The 23,889-nt window shown below is 39.7% G+C and overlaps 1 protein-coding gene across 1 annotated transcript in view; it reads left to right on the top strand.

Annotated features, from left to right (window-relative positions):
* Positions 1-697: 697 nt before the first annotated feature.
* The window catches only part of LOC144770665 (leucine-rich glioma-inactivated protein 1-like), a 124,650-nt gene continuing 101,458 nt past the window's right edge, over positions 698-23,889 (top strand). The window contains exon 1 of the mRNA XM_078655380.1: positions 698-1,102. Coding sequence (XP_078511506.1) covers positions 909-1,102 — 194 coding nt within the window. The 5' untranslated portion in view covers positions 698-908. The remainder of the gene's footprint in view (positions 1,103-23,889) is intronic.

Raw genomic sequence — 23,889 nt, 5'->3', positions numbered from 1 at the left:
AGGGTCACGCAAACACAAAAAAGTAGCTTTAGAGATGTTAGAGATACGAGTGTGATTTGCAATGATTAACAAGAGGCGAACATATAGAGAAGTTGTCGCGCGTAAGATACAGAGATGCATCACAGGAGATAAAGATGTACTTACAGACATCTGAGCGTGATATTTACTAATACATATCTAACATTTATAAAAGTGTCAAAGACATCTTCAGGCGGTGGCTTTAGAGGTGTGTGACTGGCATTACGAATGAGTTACGTGATTTTTTAGAAAGGTGCCATGTAAAACGGCTGTGAGTGATAAATGAATAGGGTGAGTGGCATCTAGAGAGAGAGTGAGTGACACGGTGTGAGTGACAACATGAGAGAAGCGAAATGGAACTTTATCAAGGCAGACGAGTGAACGAATGGGACGGGCAGAATCCAGGCAGAGACTGAGTGACATTTAGACAGGGGCGAGTGACAGACATAGATAAGACGATTGGCAGTTCGACAGTGACTGGCATTTAGAGAACGGTGAGGGATATTTAGAGGAGTAAGCTTCACTAGGGGGCCACCGCATTAGAGAGAGGCGAGCGTGAATAGAATAAGAGTAGGGAGTGTCAGTGAGAGTAGAGAGAAAGACAGGCAGAAAGAGACAGACGCTGAGAGAGAAACAGAGAAGGAGAGAGGGGGGGAGGGGTTGGGGGGAGGGGTGACAGGGAGCAGAGAATATCCAGTTGAGAGGATAAAGAGACTGAGAAGAAAGAGTAGGGGTGCATTAGATTGTTAACTTGGGAACCGCTTCTAGTGAAACAGTGGGAGGGAGTTGGACCCAGCCCTCCAGTCTTTACTGCCAGGGATTCCCTGCTGACGGAAGGCCCGAGGGTGCTGCGGTCCCGTTCATGCTCTGGCCTCGGTGGACTTCCGGGAATGGCGGCTGGCGTCCGTGGGATGGAGAGAGTCGTCTGCCTCCTGTGTCTCAGCCTCGCGCTGCTGCGGGCCGGAGGGGCGTGGCCGCGGCTGAGGTGGAAGTGCCCGGAGGGCTGCACCTGCACCCATGACAGTGCCCTGTGCCTGGGCACCCTGCAGGTCCCCGTCGGATTCCCTCCAGACCTCGTCTCACTGTAAGCACTGCTCAGCACACTCTCATTGTTATGTTATAAGGTTTTTATAAAGCGCATGACTGGCATTTTACAAACGCCCTGTGGCACATATTGCTGTTCCGGCTGGACTGTTCCCATTGGGTGCGGGGTCAAGACTGATTTGCATATGACTGGGTCCAAACTGGAATGGCATGGAGAGCAAAAACATGATGGATATAGGGCCAGATCTCTGTACTGGCGTGAATGTATGACAGTGTTCTGCATTCTGTCCATCAATTGGTTTTTTTGCAATTGTCACCCTGAGTGGGATGAGTATGCCCCGATGTGGGTCCTGTGGTCTCCATGCTACTGGAGTCAAGCTATCTTGGCGGAAGAGGGCTGAAAGCCCGAAACCGGTCCAGGGAGGATCTGGCCTGGCAGTTCTGGATGGGCTGTTCCCATTGGGCAATAGGGTCAAGACGGATTGGCTTATGGCTGGGTCCAAACTGGAAAGGCATGATGAACAAAAATACAATGGATTGAGGTCCAGATCTCTGTACTGGGGTGAATGTCCATCAATTGTTCTTTTAGCATGTTGCTACTCACATTGCTCTCCATGAGGGGCCTGGTTCTGTGTCCCTGATATGGAGAACTAAGGGGTGTATATTGTCTCAGGCTTTGATATGCTCTGGTTAGCACTTACTTATATCCACATTTTTAGTTACACCACTTATTTACTTGTCCTCCAATATAATCCTCTTGTGCGGTCTTTCCAATTCAGCAGGAGTAGATACTGTTGGTGCGCCCTGTTTATGGAAATCCGCATTTTTCTGTAAAATTTTATTTTTTGATGGTTAACACTGGGATACATTTTGCGGTCTTATTGCAAAGATGAATTTGGAATTAAGCCATTCATTCTATAGTAGGACAGGCCGAAATTTGCATAATTTTGGGAATTTTGTGTTACACCGAAATTAAGTCATCAATCAATCAATTCGGATTTGTAGAGCGTGACGTTTCACCCTGAGGGGTATCCAGGCACTGAGGATGAGCCGAATAGTCGAAGAGCCAGTTCTTGAGTGCTCTCCTGAAGTCAGTAAGAGCGGTGGAGGTCAGAAGGTGGAGGACCAGATCATTTTCAGGATTTGGCAGTGAGGTAGGAGAAGGATTGTCCCCTTCCTCGGGCACAATGGATGCATGGGATGTGTGCAAGGGCTAGGTGGGCTGAGCGGAGTTCTCTGGTGGGCTGGAGAAAGGTTAGTCTGTCGTTGATGTAGGCTGGTCCTATGTGTGGAGGACCTTGAACGCGTGGGTGAGTGGTTTGACGAGGCATCGCTTCATGATGGGAGCCAGTGGAGGTCTCTGAGGTGGGGGTTATGCTTGACTGTCTTGAGAGATCTAGTATGAGTCTGGCTGCTTTGTTTTGGATGGTCTAGAGTCGGTTCAGTAGTTGGGTTGAGATTCCAGCATAGAGTGTGTTGCCACATTCCAGTCAACTGGTGATGAGGGCCTGCGTTACTGTTTCCTGGTGCTGGCTGGGATCCAACTGAAGATCTTAGGTAGCAATCTGAGGATGTAGAAGCTTGAGGAGGTAACTGCGTTCACCTGGTGCTTCATGGGGAGCTCGCTGTCCAGTCTGATGCCCAGGTTCCTGGTGTGGGTGGGGGACATTGGAGCAGGTCTGAGGGCCACCAGGAGTTGCCCCAGGGGCAGGGGGTCGACCAAAGATAAGCACTTCTGTCTTGTCCATGTTCAGTTTTAGGCTGTTGGTCTTCATCCAGTCCGCGACGTCAGTCGTAGTGTCAGTCGAAGTTCTCTCTGGAGGTGGAGGGGTCTTCAGTGGGAGAGAGGATGAGCTGGGTGTTGTCGGCATATGAGATAATCAAATAACAAATTGGGGGTGCGAAGCTTCAAGAAGTCCAGTGAAACAATGAAAGTAGAAAGATAACTTCTTTATTCACAAAATATTTCTTATAAAAATCATTGGGTTTTTAGACAATCCAGCCAACGCGTTTAATTGCCATATCTGGAACTCCTACAGGGCAAACAAAGTGTCCCACATATGAGTACACTTATAGACCTAATATCAGCAACAGTAGGTGGAGTATGAAGAGGCTGAGTGCGGTGACCCTTTCCAATTACCAGTGTGCTCCTCTATGGACCTGAATGGAGCAGAAGCAACTTCCCCCAGGTATCTAGAAAGAGGAGGTCTACTGTTGGTGAAGTGGCCTCGCCAGACAGAATCAGCGACCAAGTGTAGGCTATTTATGACAGACGAGAGTTTCAAGTCCAGTCCTGGTACAAAAGGGGGGATGGGATCCAACCGTAATATGGTGGTTCTACCCAAAAAATCAGTAACCACATGAGGAAGACGGAGGGATACTTTTGCTCACAATTGAGGAATTCCTCGCATTGAACATTCATTTTATATGGTCATGGTGCAGTACACCTTGTCCCAAGATGTTCTACCATAAATGAATTCTTAAGAGGCACTCTACTTCCAATCATTGCATTGCTTTCGTCACACCGACTGAAGATATATATATTATTTTTTCCGTCTTTGAGTGTCTTGGGCAATCACGAAAGTATTACAGCTCTCTACTGGTTACTGATTTTTTGGGTAGAACCACCATGTTACGGTTGGATCCCATCCCCCCTTTTGTACCAGGACTGGACTTGAAACTCTCGTCTGCCATAAATAGCCTACACTTGGTCGCTGATCCTGTCTGGTGAGGCCACTTCACCAACAGTAGACCTCCTCTTCCTAGATACTTGGGGGAAGTTGCTTCTGCTCCATTCAGGTCCATACAGAAGCACACTGATCATCGGAAAGGGTCACCGATATCAACCTTTTCGTACTCCACCTACTGCTGCTGATATTAGTTCTATAAGTGTACTCATATGTGGGACATTTTGTTTGCCCTGAAGAAGTGCTTGATATGGGAATGAAACGCATTGGCTGGATTGTCTAAAAACCCAATGGTTTTTATGAGAAATATTTTGTGAATAAAGAAGTTATCTTTCTACTTTCATTGGTTCAGTTGACTTCTTGAAGCTGCGCACTCCCAATTTGTTATTTGATTCTCTGATATGGAGCACAGTGACGCCACTCAACGGCTGGGGTAGGGGTAGTTTGCACAGCGACTGTATACTTAGGAAACAGCACGAGGCTCAGCATAGGAGGTCCGCTGTTGTAGTTTTGGCATATGAGATAATGTTTGGCTGCGAACGATGGAGTGGAGTCATGTAGATATTGAAGATCATGCCATGTTGTGTCATTACGCCTCCATTTGTGGCAGAATTATAGCACAAGAGCACAGGAACAGTGAACTACCAGAAAGTGAGTGGCCGTTTGCAGCAATTGGTGTAATTTGTGGGATTTTTTTTCACATAAAAAGGCCTATTCGCATAAAAAAATTGACATCGGGACACAGTTAAAACTAAAATATAGTTTTAAATTAGGGTTTTGCATTATTTGTAATTACTCTTTTTGTTCCCGAAACAAATTCCATACAGCTAGATTAATCAAAGACCCGTTTTGCGAGTCTTTAATAGCGATTCATAAGGAATCGCTATTAAGGACTTGCAAAACGGGATTCATGTAGGAATTGCAAAAAATATTGCGATTCCTACATCTACCTTATTTGCGATTAGCAAATTGCTAATCGCAAACAAGGAATAACTCCCCATTCATTCCTATGGGCCTAAAGGCCCATAGGAATGAATGGGGAGTTATTCCTTGTTTGCGATTAGCAATTTGCTCGCAAATAAGGATGCGATTTCAAGGGTGCCAGGGGTGTCCAAAGGACACCCTGTAGCACCCCTGAAAAGCAAATGTTGCCAGATGTTGCGCACACACATGTCCAAAGGACATGTGTGTGTAACATACCACTCAGAAAAATGCCCTAAAGTGCCTTTTTCTGAGTTTTCGCTATTTACCACGAAGTCTGACTTCGTGGTAAATAGTGGCCAGAAATAGCGAATTCGCTATTATAAAATGGTTAATGAATTGCATTTAAGGAATCTCAAATAGAGATTCCTTAAATGCAATTCCTCGCAAATATGCGATTTCGCAATTAGCGATTTTTGCATTTGGGATGATGAATCCCAAATGCAAAAATTGCACTCGCAAAGGGCCAGATTCTCAGAATCTGGCCCTTTGCGAGCCGTTTTCGGCTTGATGAATCTAGCTGATACAGTCCTATAACACGGCTTTACTGTGGAGGTCTGCCTTTATCTTTCTTTGTAGTCTCGTGACTAAAGTTCATCACAATAGTAAATGTACTTCAGCCTTGACGAAGGCTGAATGTCACGCCGAACCACCGATCAGCACTCTTTCAAGTGACAGGTGCTTTGAGGCACCTCTCGAGCACCAGCTACACATCTTCTATAAACTGGTAACCGAAACTGAAGCAGCTGTAACGCAGCTCTGTTAAGGACATCGCCGATGAGGGAGGTGGGGGGGAGGGGTGCACAGGGCATTAGGTGAGTACAGAAAGGATGCAGCTTGTCTATACACCACCTTGTGCCCTTTCTTGCAGTAGCTCCGACTGAAAGCCCAGACATCATTCATCATCCTGTATACCAATCCATCTTCGGAAAGCTCTCTGTGCTCACGTATGTCAGCCCTATCCTAATTGGTCCTCTCTATGCACCTGAAACACGTGACTTATACCTGGTCACGTGAAATGTCTGGCAGGTAGATTTTGTTATCACCCTCAAAACACAGATTCATTTTATCCAAAAACTGCGAGAGAAGAGGCAAGAACAGTAACATGCTTACGTGTGACATTTTCTGTGGCTGACCTGAGTTCTTTGCTGGTATGACAGAATTCCCAGTTATTACCAGGCACTCGAGGAATGCTAAACGCTCCCTGCTGCGCTGAAATTAAAAGGCTGACACACACAAAGAGCCACACATAATGTGTTTCCTTTATAAACCGGCAGATAACAGCAGGCGGGCTTTAAACGGCTCTCTGGCCTTCATGAAAGGCATTCCAGCTTCCATAAGCAGGAGGGATGGAAATGACGAGCCTATGTTTTTCACTCAATAAAAGGTGCAGTTTCAAACAGAACTTAAGTGTAACAGCTGACAGGGTAAAATATAAGAATGTGACTGCGTTCTGCGTTTTTTCCTCTGAGTCGTATACTGACTGAGGCTGTAGCTGGAACTCACAACACTCGTCCAAATTCTAAAAATATCACTTCCATTATATCGGCGGTCATTAGGTTACCCTCCCACAGTCCTCCTCGTTATCGTACTGACAAACTGAGTCTTCCCCTGCCTCTGACAGATACTATCTAGTCCTTTCTTTATTTCTACACAAAACGTGTAGCATCATACTAAAGGGGCCTCCCTCCACCCGAACTTCCTTTAAGTACCAAACAGATAATTGTGTAGGAAGGGAGGGAGGGAACTTACCATAACGAGGAGAATTGCTAAGGGTAATGAAGATTACTAGTAAGTATTAGATTCATTGTCAAGGTAAGTAGCTATGGAGGTAAGACTTCTCATTGTAACTGTGCCCAACTCAGTGAAAATTTAAAGTTTGATTCCATTCCTTAACAAACTGCTAACCCAAACTACATGAGAACATTCACCCTATCACGACTACTGTTTCTGATGATGATCATAGAAAACTGTGTTGCATCTCACCTCAAGAACTGTCTTAAAGAAAACAATCTGATTTTCAAATTCCAGTTGGGTTTCAACACAGGGAATAATATAAATAAATACCATTAAAAAAGGTGGGTGTGATAGCTGAATCTCTAAAAATATTCAACAACAATGACAGTTGTGGGCTGACCGCAGAGATGTCTTTGCATGTCCTACGAATATGCTCTCAAGGACAGTGATCCAGCGCTCCTATTGAAAAACTGTATCAATAATCACCACAATACTCACCATTAATCATGAAACACTAATAAGGCCCATAACACCAATGAGACAATTTTTGAGCGTTTGAATCATGTGGCCTGATTAATAAAACTACTCTCAAACTACCTTACACACCTATGGTCCCTAAACTTGTGCAGTACGTCCACAACACTAGTGATATATGACAATACCACTATTTTGAAACAGAACAAATGCACTGTGCAACTTCACCTGTCACACTTCACTTTTTATTTGCCGGCAAGCCAGGAATTTTCACACTGCTGGAAAAAACCTTTCGACTACATAGAACAACTTAACAAACTTAACATGTTTTAAACATGAATCCTATGTAACTACCATGTAGCATGTCAGTTACCATAGTAACCGTAACTCTGCTACCAAGAAATTGATCCAGCGCTCCTATTGAAAAACTGTCTCAATAATCACCACAATACTCACCATTAATCATGAAACACTAATAAGGCCCATAACACCAATGAGACAATTTTTGAGCGTCTGAATCATGTGGCCTGATTAATAAAACTACTCTCAAACTATTTTCACTATTATATACAACTGAGTTTAACTATTTTCACCATGGTTTTCAAAATATTTATCATTTATAATCAAGCCACTAATGGCGATTGAATCAACTGATGGTAACTAGATCATGAATAAACAAGACCAGCTTGTCATTTCAAATCTATTTTTATTAACTTTATTCATAAAGTAGATTAGCAAAACGGTTTAAAGTCTTTATTTCATCAGCAACTTGAAAGCAGCATTTTATTATTGAGTTAAAACAATGAACTGACATTAAGAAGCAAGTTCAGCATCAAGAATTATTAGCAAATAACAGTTTCCATTCCCTAAACCCTATTTCCCTGTCTAATTCTCTCTTCACCTAGAAAGGAAAAATAATTTTAAGTCTGCTATCCTTACGTGCGCCAAAGTCCAACAGCATGACACGTCAATCTGGAATCAGAAAGCGTGTAGAGCGAAGAGCGCCCTCCTGCCCATAAGGTCAGGTTTTATACCTTTCTAACTAGCTAAACTGACTACATTTTGCATATTTCCTCAAAAATCCAGGTTTACCATTGGCTGAGCCATGTCAGTCCACCATTAGGTCATCCGATTCTGACCAAGTCCAGGCTTCATCATAAGCCCTATTGTTCATAAATTTCTCCATCCTTCTAGCTTCCTCGAAAATGATACTTTCTTCAAGTACAGAACATCACTTCCTAATCTTGGCAATGTCGCTTGGCTTCCTGTCCTTGAGCCTGTCTCTCCAAGAGCAGGTTCAGCACAGTTAATAGACTGCATTCTCTGTTTAAAATGTTAACGTGGTAAAGGTTTCCACTTCTGTACAAATGCAAGGCTCCACTCTGGACAAGCTTTCACGACCACAGCCATTTCTCTGCAGACCTTAGGCCTCTCTCGGAAACTATTATTTAAACAAACACAAGACATCAATTAATTAAAGAACTGAGACCCATTCTGTTACCCACCCCCTTTGCTAAATAAAAACCCGTTAATTTATGTTACATAGCTGAAGCACACAAAGCAGCATTTATATCTACCATTCCTTTCGGAACTGCAGGAACTCTTTTTGCATAAATCACAGAAAAGACATAACATAAGCACACAAATAAGCACATGCCATTAATTAATCAGCCGAATTTAATACTGACAAAGACAATAGACAAAGTTAGTTTATTATTTTCTTCGCATTTGCAACATAGAGCACGTAAGTTAATCCCGCGTGTATTCTGTATAATGCATTTTAAAACTAAGTTGATTAATAATTTCATCCCATGCTTGTTAGTTTAATTACATTGGTTATGGTAGTTTAACTTTGCAAGTTTGAAAAAAATATTGCTCATCACCTTGCTCCATCAACTCCCTCATCTGGTGATTTCAAAATCACCAAACTACACCCAAAATGTATATCATAAAATTTTCAACCCTTGAACATGTTTTGGACTTTCTTAGTATTAGTATTTCTAAACTCTTGATTCAGCTGTTTGTCTGCTACTCTCATATTGAGTTCTACGAAACTCTTCTAATTCAATTTCTTTTTCTTTTTCTTTTCTGAGTTTGTAAATTCTTTTCTTTTCCCTTATATGTTTCTTTCTCTTGTGTAACATGCAACTGATTTTTAACCAAAAGTATCACTATGATTATGACTATTAAAGGATAAAGTATTTTGCCTAGAATTGAACTACCAATCTCTTGAAGCCATTTTCTAATTGCTGCGAATCTTTTGCTCAAACGTTCTTCTAAGGGTTCTATTTCAGTATGTAATTCTGTTATATTCTTGATATACATCTCTTTATTCTGGCTCTTATCTGGAATGTATGTGCAGCAATGCTGAACATGTAAAATTCCACAGACTCCTCCTTCTTTTGCAAGCAGAATGTCTAGTGCAAGACGGTTCTGCATTACCATAGATCTCACATCAATGAGCTCTGTGTTTACTAATTGAAATCCACTAGCAGTATCAGTAGACAATCTATCAACAATTATAGACATTTTTCTAATATTGTTTGCATTCAGGGTTATTCATACCATAGGAATTAGTGCACCAAATATGTCACCCATTATTTCTGAAAAGCTTTCCCTTCTGAATTTACTCAGATGATTACTAATTTCAAATGAACCTTTTACATTTCTATCTACATGAAAAATTTTAGGAAAAACTAAACCAACATAGCAGGTCCCATACCAGTGGTCTGGGAGACTAAAATAAGCTTTGTTCCCACAAACAAAATAAATCCCAGGGAAAATTGGATCTTTACCTCCTTTAAATCCCCATCCCCCTAAGATACGATAAGTATCTTCACATTGACTAGCACCTACAAAATAATTGTCAAACTGAGTGTTATCTCTTCTTATACAGAGTTTTCCACTAACAGGTTTATCTATGTGAATCGCAACATTCTCATTTCTACCATTAAGCTTTTCATCTTCAATTTGCCAAAACTTAGATTTGGTTTGTTTCAGCATTTCATTTCGTTTATAAATTGACCTTCTCTCTTCAACCATATTCAAAAATAATTTCTCTTCAGTTCTCAATTTACATGTTAAATTATTTCTAAAAGCATATTCATAAGTAAGTTCATTAGTTACTAGGAAAAATTCCCTCATCTGTTTAGCATGTTTCAGTTTATTCAGACTGTTATCAACTTTTAAATTTGCAAAAATGTCATCAAAGTTTGAGTAATAGTATTCTAAAGGACCTATTTGATAAAACAAACTAGTTATTACACTACAAGTAATGCCATAAGTAAGCGGAAGCATATTATATGTGATACCTTCAGACACAGAAGTAGGTAATTTTACACAAATGTAGCAATCTTTTACATCCATTACCTTAACATATTCAGATAAAAGTCTTGAGAAGGTATTTCTAGAAAAATCTCCTGCAGATCTATCGTGGTGTATTTCTGGTTTATGCTCAATGATTTTATTAGTCTTGCCATGATTATCATGATTAACCACAGCTTTACTGGTCATATTAGTTTTATACACCTCTTTATCTATTCCAAAAGGACAAATGACAGCTAAAATTAACCAAACCAAAATTAACAACATCACACATATTGAAGACATTTTGCAACATCTTCTAAGAATAGAACATCTCGAATTACTATTAGTAGAAGAAGGCATCTTTACTTACAACAAGAGCCTTTAAAAAAAACGAAAATTTAAAAATTACAAATATACACCCCTCTTTTTAACTTTTTTTTTAAACAAAGTACCTTATTCTTTAACAGGTTTTCTTCGACCTTATGTCTTACATCAATGTATTTTTCTAGCTAACACAATTTCTTCGACCTTGTGTCACCTAACACAATTTCTTCAACCTTGTGTCAGAACAAAATCAATCATTGTCATCATCACTGGCATCATCTAAAACTATTCTACTACTATCCACCTCAACTACTGGTGGGATAATAATGTAAGTCCACTCAGGGGACTTGTATTTCTGATTTGGTTTTACTACTCTTTTTGGTCTACTGCTTATTACTTCAATTTCCTTTCCTGTTTGATTTTTCTTATCTGAGTCTCCTCCCTTTTGACTTGAGACCTCAATAACCTGATCTCTTGCTCTATTCACTAATTTGAATTTTAGGCCCACATTTTCATCTGGCCAAATATCTCCTTTTCTTGATAGTTTCTGTTTCGGTTCAGTTTGATTACACTCTGCTCTCCAAGCTCTTTTCCTTGATCTTTTCACTCTGGATTCATCATCACTTTCATCTGTTTCGCTTTCTGTGATATCAGCTCTAGATTCAGGTACTTCTTTACTCGGCAGTTTCACTCTGTTAGGAACATCATCCTTATAGCTGGTACTTGGAATTTCGTCTTCTTCTTCTTCTTCAATTACCTCCAATCCACCAGTTTCAGAATCTTCGTTCCTTCTTCCAGAGCTTCCAATCTGCTTTTCAATACTCTCCTGATCTTGAACTACTTCTTGCTCAGACTCCTTTTCTGCTTCTTGATCTAGCAGATCTTCATCATTTTCAGAGTCTTGTATCACAATCTCTTCATTTTCTTCATTCAATGCCTCATTCGCAATTGAATTCTCCAGATGTCGACCTTCTTGTTGATCTTCAGGATCTGGATTTCTTTCAGCTTCTTCTTCAGAATCTGAATCAGCTGTTGTATCACCTTCCTCAGGATTTTCATGTGTAGGGGCTCGTATGTTTGACTAGCATGAATCCATCTCTTCAATCCTCTACACTTAACTGCATTTGTTGTAACAAGTATCACCTGTCTTGCCTTCTGCCACCTTGGTACTAGGCAGTTTCTTCTTCGATGAACTTTTGTCCTCACCCAGTCTCCAGATAACAGATCATGAGCTTGTTCCTTATCCTTTGTGATTACTTCAGTTCCCACCTGATGGAACACAGAAGTCACCACATCAGATAGACTTTTACAGTAATCCATTATGATGGTATCATTAATGGTCAACAGTTTATCAGCTGGAACAAATGCTTGCCTCATGACTCTGCCCATTAAAATTTCATGAGGGCTCAAACCTGTTTTTCTATCTGGAATGCTTCTCAAAGACATCAAAACAAGTGGAAGTGCGTCTGTCCACTTCATTCCTGTCGCTAAACACATCTTAGCTATTCTGTTTTTTATTGTGCCATTCACTTGCTTCTGGTCTGTAAGCACAGTGTAATTTTTGCTTTATGTCCAATGCTTCACAAACCAATTGTAGCAATCTGTTTTCAAAATGTGTACCACGCTCAGTCTCGACCGTCACAGGAAATCCATACCTTGGTATGATTTCTCTCAAAAGCAATTTTGCCACAGTAATTGAGTCATTGCGGCGTGTTGGAAAAGCTTCCACCCATCTCGAAAACAAACAAACTATCACCAAGACATATCTAAGTATGTTATGAGGTGGCATGTCAATGAAATCAAGCTGTAATCTGGTAAAAGGACCACCCTCCCGTCCTATCGTTCCCATGCTCACAAAGGTTTTTCTGTTTGGATTGATCTGTTGACAGATAAGGCATCTCTGACAAAGGGATTCTGCAATTACTCTGAATTTTAGATTGTACCATGTTTGTCTAAATAATCTCATCATTGAGTCTCTGCCAATATGTCCTGAACCATGATACATGCGTGCCATGTCAGAAATCATGCTGTCTGGCATAACTACTGTCATCTTTGTAAACCCAAACTTCATCTTCTTCTCTCTGTCTGCAACCTGCTTTTAACCATATGTTTTTCTCTTCATCATCTGCCTCATCTTGCATCTGTTTTACTCCTTGCCAAGTCTGAACTACAGATGGTAGCATAAGTAAGTTCAAAACATGTTCATTATTTTTTTCCCGATTGATTGACACATTATTTTTCGCACAGAATTTCGCTACTTCATCAGCATATGAATTTGCTTTTGTTATGAAGTCATCACCTTTTTTATGAGCTGTGCACTTTACAACATCAATTTTTTCTGGAAGCTGAATTCCTTCAATCAGCCTTTTGATCAACTGTGCGTTTCTGATTGGTGATCCCGCAGAAGTCAAATAACCTCTTTGAGACCAGAGCTGGCCATAGTCATGGACTACACCATAACCATATTGACTATCAGTCACTACAGTTATTTTTTGCTCTTTTCGCAATTCACATGCACGAATCAAAGCAACCAATTCTGCTACTTGAGCTGAACGAATTCCTTTGAGACTAGAGGCTTCAATCACCTCTGCAACTGTGCACACAGAGTATGCTGCACTCAGAACACCTTCATCTGTTCTTAAGCATGAACCATCAACAAAATAAACATAATCTGATTCAGCTAATGGGACATCTTTTATATCTTGCCTAGGTTTAGTGCAATATTCTAATACATCCAGGCATTCATGATCAACCTCATTTCTAAATTCTGTTTCTGTACCATCCGGTAATAATGTAGAAGGATTTAAATTCACACATCTCGCAATTGAGACATTGTCTGAACCAAGGATAATCTTTTCATATTTTGTTAGCCTACTGTTTGTCAAATGTGTTTTGCTTCTTGTGAGAAGAATATCAACTGAGTGTGGTACATATACCTTTACAGGAAATCCCATTATTATTCCTCCACTTTGTTCCAGACTCACACTGGTTGCAGCTACTGCTTTTAAGCAACCTGGTAATGCTTTTGCAACAGGGTCAAGAACTGCTGAGAAATATGCTATTGGCTTTCTCAATCTTCCATGTCTCTGAATCAAAACCGATAATGCACATCCTTCTCTTTCACTGCAATACAACTCAAACTCCTTTTCATAATCTGGCATTCCCAATGCTGGAGCTTCACACAAACCTTCTTTTAATTGTTCAAAAGCCTCTAATTCAGTTTCTGTCAGGGTAATCAGGTCTTTTATGTCTGCTTTTGTCCGTCTCTGCAATGGCTTTGCATTTTCTGAAAATCCACTCATCCATTGACGACAATAACCTACCATTCCTAGAAACATTCTGACCTGTCTCTGTGTTTTTGGAGGTTGTATTGCCTGATCATCTTTATTCTCTCAGTTGTCACACTTCTGACTCCCTTTGCAATTCTGTGACCAAGATATTTTACTTCTTGTTTGCAAAACTGTAATTTTGCAGGACACACTTTATGTCCCTCATCTGCCAAATGATTCAAAAGAGTAATGGTCTCTGATACACAATTATCTCTCGTTTTTGCAGCCACAAGGAGATCATCAATATACTGCACTAACGTAGATTTTCCAGGTAAATCTAGATCTTCCAAAGATTTCTTTAGCAACTGATTAAAAATAGATGGACTTTCTGTGTACCCTTGAGGGATACGACACCATGCTAATATGCGCTCTTTGAACTGGAACGCAAACATTTGTTGGCTTTCTGGATGCAATGGAACAGTAAAGAACGCGCTACATAAATCAATAACTGTATACCATTCTGTATCATGCGGAATCTGATATAAAATTACCACTGGGTTTGGTACAACTGGGCAACATGGAACAACTATTTGATTAACCTTTCTCAGGTCTTGAACAATCCTGAAAGTTCCGTTCGGCTTTTTAATTCCCATAATCGGTGAATTACATGGACTGCTCTCAATTTCGTTTAGAACACCTTGTTTTATGAATTTGTCAATTACAGGTGTGACACCTTCAATAACTTCTGCTTTCATTTTATACTGAGGAATGTTTGGATAATCTACTCCTTGTTTTACTGTTATTTTTACTGGATCTACATTTTTCATCATGCCCATTTCATCAACAGATAAATCCCAAATTTTAGCGTTGACTGTCTCTTTTAATTCTTCAGGTAGATAATTTTTATCAAATGCAGGAAATAATTTACTCTCTTCTGCTTCAACCATTAACATTGTTAACTTGTAAAGCCCATCTTCATCTTGAGTTTGGAGCTCAATACCATCCGGTGAACAATATTTTTTACAGTTCATCTTGCAAAGGATGTCTCTCCCTAACAAGTTAACAGGACTGCTGTCACAAACTACAAATCAATGCTTGTCCTTAAATTTACCAATTTCAACTTTAACTGGTTCTGTTAAATCTGTTTTAATCTGTTGATTAGCTACACCTACTACTTGGATTGTGTCCCCAGAGAGAGGCAGGTTTTCTATTTCCACTGATCTAACAGTAGAACGGGTAGCACCTGTATCCACTAGAAAAGTGATTTCTACATCATTCACTTTACCATTTACAAATGGACCAGACTGATCTACCTCAAGAGTGGCTCCAAGCACGCACTCTTCCTCCTTTCTCAGGCACCGTCAGAAGTAATCCTCAGATTCACTCCCTGCATCTTCTTTCAACCAAAACTGTTGAGAAACATTCGACACATTCACTCTTGGCGGTCTGTTTACCTGTTCACCTCCGCTGAATCCTGTTTCTGTACTGTATCTCTGCACATTTACACAATTTGGAAGTGGCGGTTGTGGAATCTGACTTTGCTGATTCACTACCTGTCGCTGTAGCTGTTGCTGCTGATTTATCTAATTCTACACCTGTGGATTTAATGGTGCATTTTTAAAATTTCTGGGCGGATTTTTACATTCGCGCTTCCAGTGTCCAATTTCGCCACAATTAAAAGATGGGAGTTTCTGCTTCAACTCTTCAATATTTCCCATCAATCTTGGCTTATTATAATTACCTTTACATTTGCCTTGATTCTGATTAACATCTTTGTTTCCTAATATTGCTATTTGTTGTTCAGCTACTTTCACCTGTGCCCACATAGCTTTTTCTTTTAGCTTCTTTTGTTTAGCATCTAATTAATCACTACAGTATTTTGCTTTCCTCAAAATATCATCAACTGTAAGCGATTGCCAACCAACTATTCCATTTCTTATCATTTCACCAATTTCAGGTCTTAAACCATAAACAAACCTGTATATGAAATGGCTCCTATCCTTCTCACTCAATTTTTCATAACCACTGTATTGTTTAAATACCAGCAGTAATCTTTCATAGAATGAATGTACTAATTCTTTTGGCTCTTGGTTTGTTCTATCTATTTTAACCCAATCTACTTCTTTTGGTGGAATCTTGTTTTTCAACCACACAATTACCTTTTCGTACAGATTCATAACATCTGACGAAAGGAGCTCCTGTTACTCTATCTCGAGCAGGTTCTTCTTTAGGCCAATCTATAGAAATTTTACATTCTGTCCATAGATCTGATGGGACAACTATGTCAAAGAATCCATCGAGATCAATCCACTGAACTTTAGAGACCTTCACAAATCTGTCTACCTGACGATACCATTCCACAGGTTTTTTTCTCAGCCGAGGAAAATCATTTGTAAACAGTAAAATGTCTTGTTTGACCATGGGACATGCACATACCCTCCTCCCGGTATTTCTCTCATTGGAAATTCATTTGCTACTTCTCCTCTTTCTCTTTTGTCTTCCTCTCTTTTCTTTGTCCACTTTACTCTCCATTTACTTAATTCACCCAGTTTTGTTTAATAAATACAATTAATTCTTGTATATGAATGATTCTTCCTGTGGTATTCATATTTTCAATGTCTTTTTCAGAGAAATTCACTCTATAATGTTTCTGCAAACTTTTCTGTCTACTTAAATCTACTTCCAACTCAAAAGCCATTTCCTCCAATTGATCATATTTAGTTTTCGTCTTCCATGTTATATTTTTACAAATAAATAAGAATTCATCATCCTGATATACCTTCAAACTATCAGTTCCAATTGTACCAATAATTAATTCCTCCAAATCTGCTTTCAACTTTGCAACATCAAGCAATTTAATTTCTGGAGTTCGTGGAGTGTGTGTTAAATCTATCTTATTTATACTCTTTTCTGGAGTTCCAGAATCAGATTCTGCACCTGACCGGTTTTACATGGCAAACCTTGATTAAAAGTTAAATCAGGCATCATTGTTTTCTCTCGGTGAATCTCAGACAAATCTAAATAAAAATTTTCAGCTACTTTCTGAATTTCTGCATTTAATGGAATAGTCAATGCTGAATGTCTAATTTCTCTTTGATCAAATACTGGAACAACAGGTCCAATCATTACTGGTACTGTTACTGCTTTCATGCTTTTAGTTAACTGCTGTATTAATTCTTCTTTTGAACGAAAATATTCTGAAGTATTTGGTACCTCCTCACATCTTTCTGTTCTCATTACATTTCTTGGAATTTCATTTCTCTGAATTGGGGTTTCAAAATTATTTCTAGCGGTTTCAATAAAATTTCTATTTTCTCCTGATATACTAGAATTAGATCTTATTTCTACTCTTTCAGGTGTTTTTCTATTATTCTGATTTGATATGGGAGATGTCTCATCAATAATCTCCCTTGGAGGAGCACTTGGGGTAATTCTTGGTGGAACTCTTGGGGAAGACCATGAACAAACTGGTTGATAAGGTGGCGGTTTTGGTTTTGTAATAAAAATCTCTTCTAAAACTGCATCTTCTTGATTACTTTCTTCACCAATATTATTTAACTTTTGAGCACTCTTTTGACCAGTTGCCTCACCAAGTAATCTTGCTGGGTACAAACCATCGCACATGTCTGCTCGTCTCCATCGACGCATTCTATCCTCATGTGTTTCCCTGTTAATATCTAATCTAGTACCTCTTGGTACGCCTCTATTTTCTCGTTCCAATTCAAACATTTCATCCTCCCATTCAGCTAAAGCCTCAAATTGTGTAGGTCTAGGCCTTGGTACAAGACTTGTCATCCTTTCTCTTAGGTTTTTCAAAACCTTAATATTAAATGATCCATCTTCCGGCCATGCTAATACACCATCATTTTTAGTATATTTCATCCAATTCTCAATTCAAAGACAAGTATGATAACCATATTCACCTGACATATAAACTGCAGGTGTTTTGTACTTATGAAGTAATCGTCCACCTCACGTTCTAATTTTCTTGTCAGATTTAATTTTATTTTTCAATTTCTGTAACCATGAAAGCTTCTTTTTCTCATTTTTGTAATAATAATCCATGTTTTAAATCAATTCCGCTTACTTCGGAATAGATCGTAACTATTTCACAACAAGGAAATTGTTATCCCGCAACCCAAACCAATCCGAGCGCGAAACTCACCAACAAGCCAATCAGGTTAAGCTTCGTCACTATTCTGCTCAACGAACAGAATTACTGCTTTTCAGGATGAGCCAATCAGCTGTAAGCCTGCCTAGTCACATGAGCCAATCAGTGCGCGAATACTGTGACGTATGTTAGCCAATCACAGCGTGAACCTAGTGACGTACACTGCCGCTGCAGCTTCGCTGTCTCTCGCTCCTTGAACTAACCCCTCCTTTACAAAATATTTTCACAGCGCCATATTTTACAAATCTTTCAATTGAATTCAGTTAGTAACTCCACAAAAACAAACCATTTGTCTGTTTCGCTATAATAAAGTGATAGTTTTCCCAGTCATTCAGGTATTCTTTTGCGTGAAATAGACAACGCTATTTTCACAGAATATTTAGATTCGTCGATAAAGTAAGGCTACTCTACCCTTCTATCAGGTAATAACGAAATTGTTTCTTTCTGAATGCACATATAGTGATAATTCAAAGTTTAACTCGATCATATATTACAAAATCATTTACGCACATTCAAACGGAAAAATCCCTAACCATACATACATGAATCTTTCAGTAGGACTTTAACCTACCAGAAGAAACCTACACTCGCCAGTAAGATAGACGACGCTTCCTTACCCTTCACTCAAGCTTGGATAAATTGTACTACTTTTTTCACAGTGAGTTTTAAAGCAGGACACTAGTCCCTATACATAAAAGCTACAATTTCATAGACAATCCTCACTATACATTTTACCTTACACAGCTATGGTCCCTAAACTTGTGCTGTACGTCCACAACACTAGTGATATATGACAATACCACTATTTTGAAACAGAACAAATGCACTGTGCAACTTCACCTGTCACACTTCACTTTTTATTTGCCGGCAAGCCAGGAATTTTCACACTGCTGGAAAAAACCTTTCGACTACATATAACAACTTAACAAACTTAACATGTTTTAAACATGAATCCTATGTAACTACCATGTAGCATGTCAGTTACCATAGTAACCGTAACTCTGCTACCAAGAAATTGATCCAGCGCTCCTATTGAAAAAGTGTCTCAATAATCACCACAATACTCACCATTAATCATGAAACACTAATAAGGCCGATAACACCAATGAGACAATTTTTGAGCGTTTGAATCATGTGGCCTGATTAATAAAACTACTCTCAAACTATTTTCACTATTATATACAACTGAGTTTAACTATTTTCACCATGGTTTTCAAAATATTTATCATTTATAATCAAGCCACTAATGGCAATTGAATCAACTGACTAGATCATGAATAAACAAGACTAGCTTGTCATTTCAAATCTATTTTTATTAACTTTATTCATAAAGTAGATTAGCAAAAAGGTTTAAAGTCTTTATTTCATAAGCAACTTGAAAGCAGCATTTTATTATGGAGTTAAAACAATGAACTGACATTAAGAAGCAAGTTCAGCATCAAGAATTATTAGCAAATAACAGTTTCCATTCCTCTGCAGACCTTAGGCCTCTCTCGGAAACTATTATTTAAACAAACACAAGACATCAATTAATTAAAGAACTGAGACCCATTCAGTTACCCACCCTCTTTGCTAAATAAAAACCCGTTAATTTATGTTACCTAGCTGAAGCACACAAAGCAGCATTTATATCTACCATTCCTTTAGGAACTGCAGGAACTCTTTTTGCATAAATCACAGAAAAGACATAACATAAGCTCACAAAAAGGCACATGCCATTAATTAATCAGCCGCATTTAATACTGACAAAGACAATAGACAAAGTTAGTTTATTATTTTCTTTGCATTTGCAACATAGAGCACATAAGTTAATCCCACGTGTTTTCTGTAAAATGCATTTTATAACTAAGTTGATTAATAATTTCATCCCATGCTTGTTAGTTCAATTACATTGGTTATGGAAGTTTAACTTTGCAAGTTTGAACAAAATATTGCTCATCAACTTGCAAAATCATTTTTCATATATATGCCTTGAAAAAGCCCTTGGCGTGAAAGCCAAATGGGAGAACCACGTGTCAGCTGTTCCCTTACTGTGATCACTTGGTTTGAAATAAGAATGGAACTATATGCATGATAATTCGACATTTATTCCAAGAACTGAGTTATAATTAGCACGACCTGTCTTTTTCTACAATTGTGTCTTGAAACTTGGTGAAAGGAATTTAATAGTAAAGTGGTCCCATTAACGAGATAGAAACAGGGTAGTTATCTTAGGTGATAACTACCCTGTTTCTATCTCGTCAATGATAATGTGATTAGGTGATAATGTACCACGAAAGCTTCAACAGGTGTGTTTAAATGGTCACCATGTTTCATGCCTCAATGCCTGGAGGGTCAGTTGCATTTCATCAGGAACAGGTAAGTATACCTACCCTACAATGGATTGGAACCCAGGGTAGTGGGGAAAGAGTATCCAATTCTACTGCAACTTCTGCTGTGTAGGCGAGGGAGATCCGACCCTTTAGAAAAGCTATCGTGCCCCTTAGGCAAGACAGTTGACCGTTACTAGCTGCGGGAAAGAAGTGGACCACATGATGTGTTAGCCTGGGACCCACCCTACTCTGCCGGCCTGTAACTCCAAACCTTTCTTACAAACAAATAACTTTAAAACTACTGTACAATCTGTCATTCCTTCCTGCATTTGCAATGGAAATGCCTTCCTCACTGGACTTCTACAGAACTGTCTTACGCCTTTAAAGGTGGTCCTGCGTGCTGTAGCAGGTCATGTTTCAAATTCTCTCACATACGATAGATAACAACAGCCATCTTCTCCTTTAAAGGACTCACAATGAAGGAGAGATCCATTTACAAATCAGTCTGATCCGCCTGCAGGACACTAAATCCCGATATGTCAAATATCTCTTACAGAATCTGACCCCATCTCTCGGTTCTCCCTCATGACCATACACTAAACTTTGCCCAAAAGTAAATGCACTAAGAAAAGTCTCTGCCCATTCTGTCTCAGGGCACACGGCTGAGGTATATAATGTCTTGCTTATTGCCCATTAGATTTCCCAACTCCTTCAATTTACTTTAGCACCAGACTGGAATCTTACTTACTTGAGAAATATCCTGATACTTGACATTTTTCATCAGTCAACTTCCTTTAACTTTGTTTCTCTTGTACATAGCCTTCTCCAAATAGTTAATTCTAAACCAAGGAACTTCTGTTAGAATGTATGTATGTATATACAAGTATGTATGTATGTATGAATTTGCTATTTCTATTGAACGAACCAACCTGAGAGGCAGCGGAGCATGTATACACTGCATTATGGGGTCTTGTTCGCGCATATATAACACTTCCAAAAATAAAAAGTGAATCTGTACCTCCTTAAATATACTTACCTTGGTGGTATGGTTTTAGACAGTATTGTGGATACAATATTTTGTCACGTTGATATGTCGTCTACGATGTGGTGACATACAATCAATGTTGTATGGTGTTGCATAGGGCGAATGTCTTTTATCTTGGTGTGGCATCCTGTGATCTACTAGTAGGTGTTGTGGTTCTACTCCCCCAACTACTCCCATTTCTTTGGATGGCAGTGATGGCCACTGTTCATCCCATATACTTTCAGCGCACATACCTATGGGCGTCTTGGTATCCTCTGGTGTCCCAGGCATGCATTAGGGAGCGCCTAATGCAAATATATTAGTAGTTATTCCATGCTGTTTTTACACATTATTTTTGTGCACTTTCCTTTTTGTCTTCAGTGTCGAAACATCTATGTGCCTAATACTTTGACTGACATTTGAGGTTATGCTGGGAGTGAACATTTTAAATGTGGCATGGTGCTCAAGATGTGTTGTCTAGGCTGTGGTTGTTCTTTAAGTAATGGAAGTTTTATGTGAAGTGGTTTGGGGGCACAGTGTGGTATGGTGTTGCAAGGGGTTTACAGTGTTGTGGAAATTGGCTTTTTTAGGGGCTCACTGTTGCAGGGGTCCACCCTTATCTGTCCACTGGTTCTTAAACCAACAAAGAAGAGATTGGCACCGAAGCTGTAACATCAAACAAATAGATTTATTAACCTCTCATGAGTGGGACTACGTCAATACAGTACCCTCAGGCCACTGTAGGAGGTAGTCCATAGAATACAGAGGCCATGGGCCTTATATACTCAGTTTACAGCTGAGAAAGCATGGCGACTCAAAGAGGAGGTACAGGCATATACAAGAATAGTTATTGACTAACATGGGCATACAAATATTGCTTGCTCAACAAAGTGGGAGGGGAGACATTTCTGCTTACATCAGTTAAAACAGCCTGACAGTTACACTCTAAGACAGGTGCATTCTAGCAGCTACATGCCTTTCTGGGCATGCACAGTGCTCTAGCTCAGTAAAGAGTTAACTAGAGTTGATGACTCAGCAGAATAGAAAAGCAGGCAACAGTGAAGACGGAAGAAGCACATGGCTAACACATGGCTAACTAAAATGGATGCCACAAACAAAATGGCTTCAGCTTATGCTAACGGTAATTTCTGTGATTTCCACAGTGGCGTTGGTGATGGTATAATCTAGGGCGTTATGTTTATGTCACTGGGTGTTTAAACATTATGGGGCTCTTTGCCCATTAGTACTTAGTTGGTTTAGCCACACCACTCTGCAACCACCACCCAAAGGAGTCTTTAGCAAATGGAAAGGCATGGACCAGTTTAGATAATCAATCACCTGCACATGCACACTGCACATAGAATGACAGCAGCTGAAGTGTCACACATCTCCTACATGCGGTGAGCAGGTACACAATGCAGAACACAGCTGTACCGTGGAAACTTTGAGACAGGCATCAGCCATTGCACAAACAATCTATACCTTCCCTGTACTGATTGACAGAGCAGGCAGGAACTAGAAGCCATCAATCATGACACCTTCCAATGTCCTTGCTGTAAGTATGCTTTTGTTCCTCCTGGCCTAAGTAGAGCCTTTGGAGGACTGTCTGCAGTGCCTCTAGGCTTAGAAAGGTAAGTTGGTAGGGAGTTAGTCCTGTATGTGTATGTGTGTGTGTGTACATGATTGTGTCTGTGCATATGTGTGTGTGTGTGCGTGTGTGTGTGTGTGTGGGTGTATGGTTGCGTCCATTTTTATGAATATAGACATACAGGGATGGGTGTGGTTGGGATTATGTGCGCTTTTGTGGTGGTGGGGTGGAAAACGTAGACTGGGGTAGGGTTGGAGGTAAGTTTGCTTATCCTGGCTTCATTGTTGGAACTGTTGGCATTCTATATGACATGTTTGCTATCCCTGGCACAATAGTGTTCTACCCTTTACATTGTGTTGGCATGCTTACCAACCTTCTGGCTATCGCTGGCATAATATTGCCCGTGGCATATTGTGTGAAATCCTGGTGATATTATTGTTATCCCAACCATACAAGTGGTCTATCCGTAATATTTTAAGGGGATATTTGGTGACAAGCGGGCGATCCCTATAGTTATAGTGTCTCATCGTTGACAAATTTTATATTTTTTAACATGACCACTGTGTTTTCCTATGATCTTAGTTCTGATCTAAGTTTTGGTTTGGGAGGCGGAGGATTTTTACCCCAAATTAACAGTTTGTCTGTATCTTCAGAGTAAATGGTTTTATTTCAGAAATACTTTTAGAGTTGATATTTGAATGATAATATATCCTGACTTTGGAGGCGTATTGCTCATTTTGGTACCAGAGGGCACTTACTGCTATGGGTACTATTTCAGTTCTTATGTGGTTAAGTTTTCTCAAGTATATTGATAACCTTGTTTATGGTATGCACTCGTTTCTTACAAATGTATTTTTTTCTCTCCTACTACGGTATCCTACCTTCCCTTAATGTGAAGCGCTCTGATACCCTCTTGCGTCTTGTTCGCGCTATACAAAACTTTATAAATCAATA

This window comes from Lissotriton helveticus, chromosome 7, assembly GCF_964261635.1.
Source record: "Lissotriton helveticus chromosome 7, aLisHel1.1, whole genome shotgun sequence".
Lineage (NCBI taxonomy): Eukaryota > Metazoa > Chordata > Amphibia > Caudata > Salamandridae > Lissotriton > Lissotriton helveticus.
Note: the sequence above shows the minus strand (reverse complement) of the source record. Positions and strands in the feature narration are given on the sequence as shown.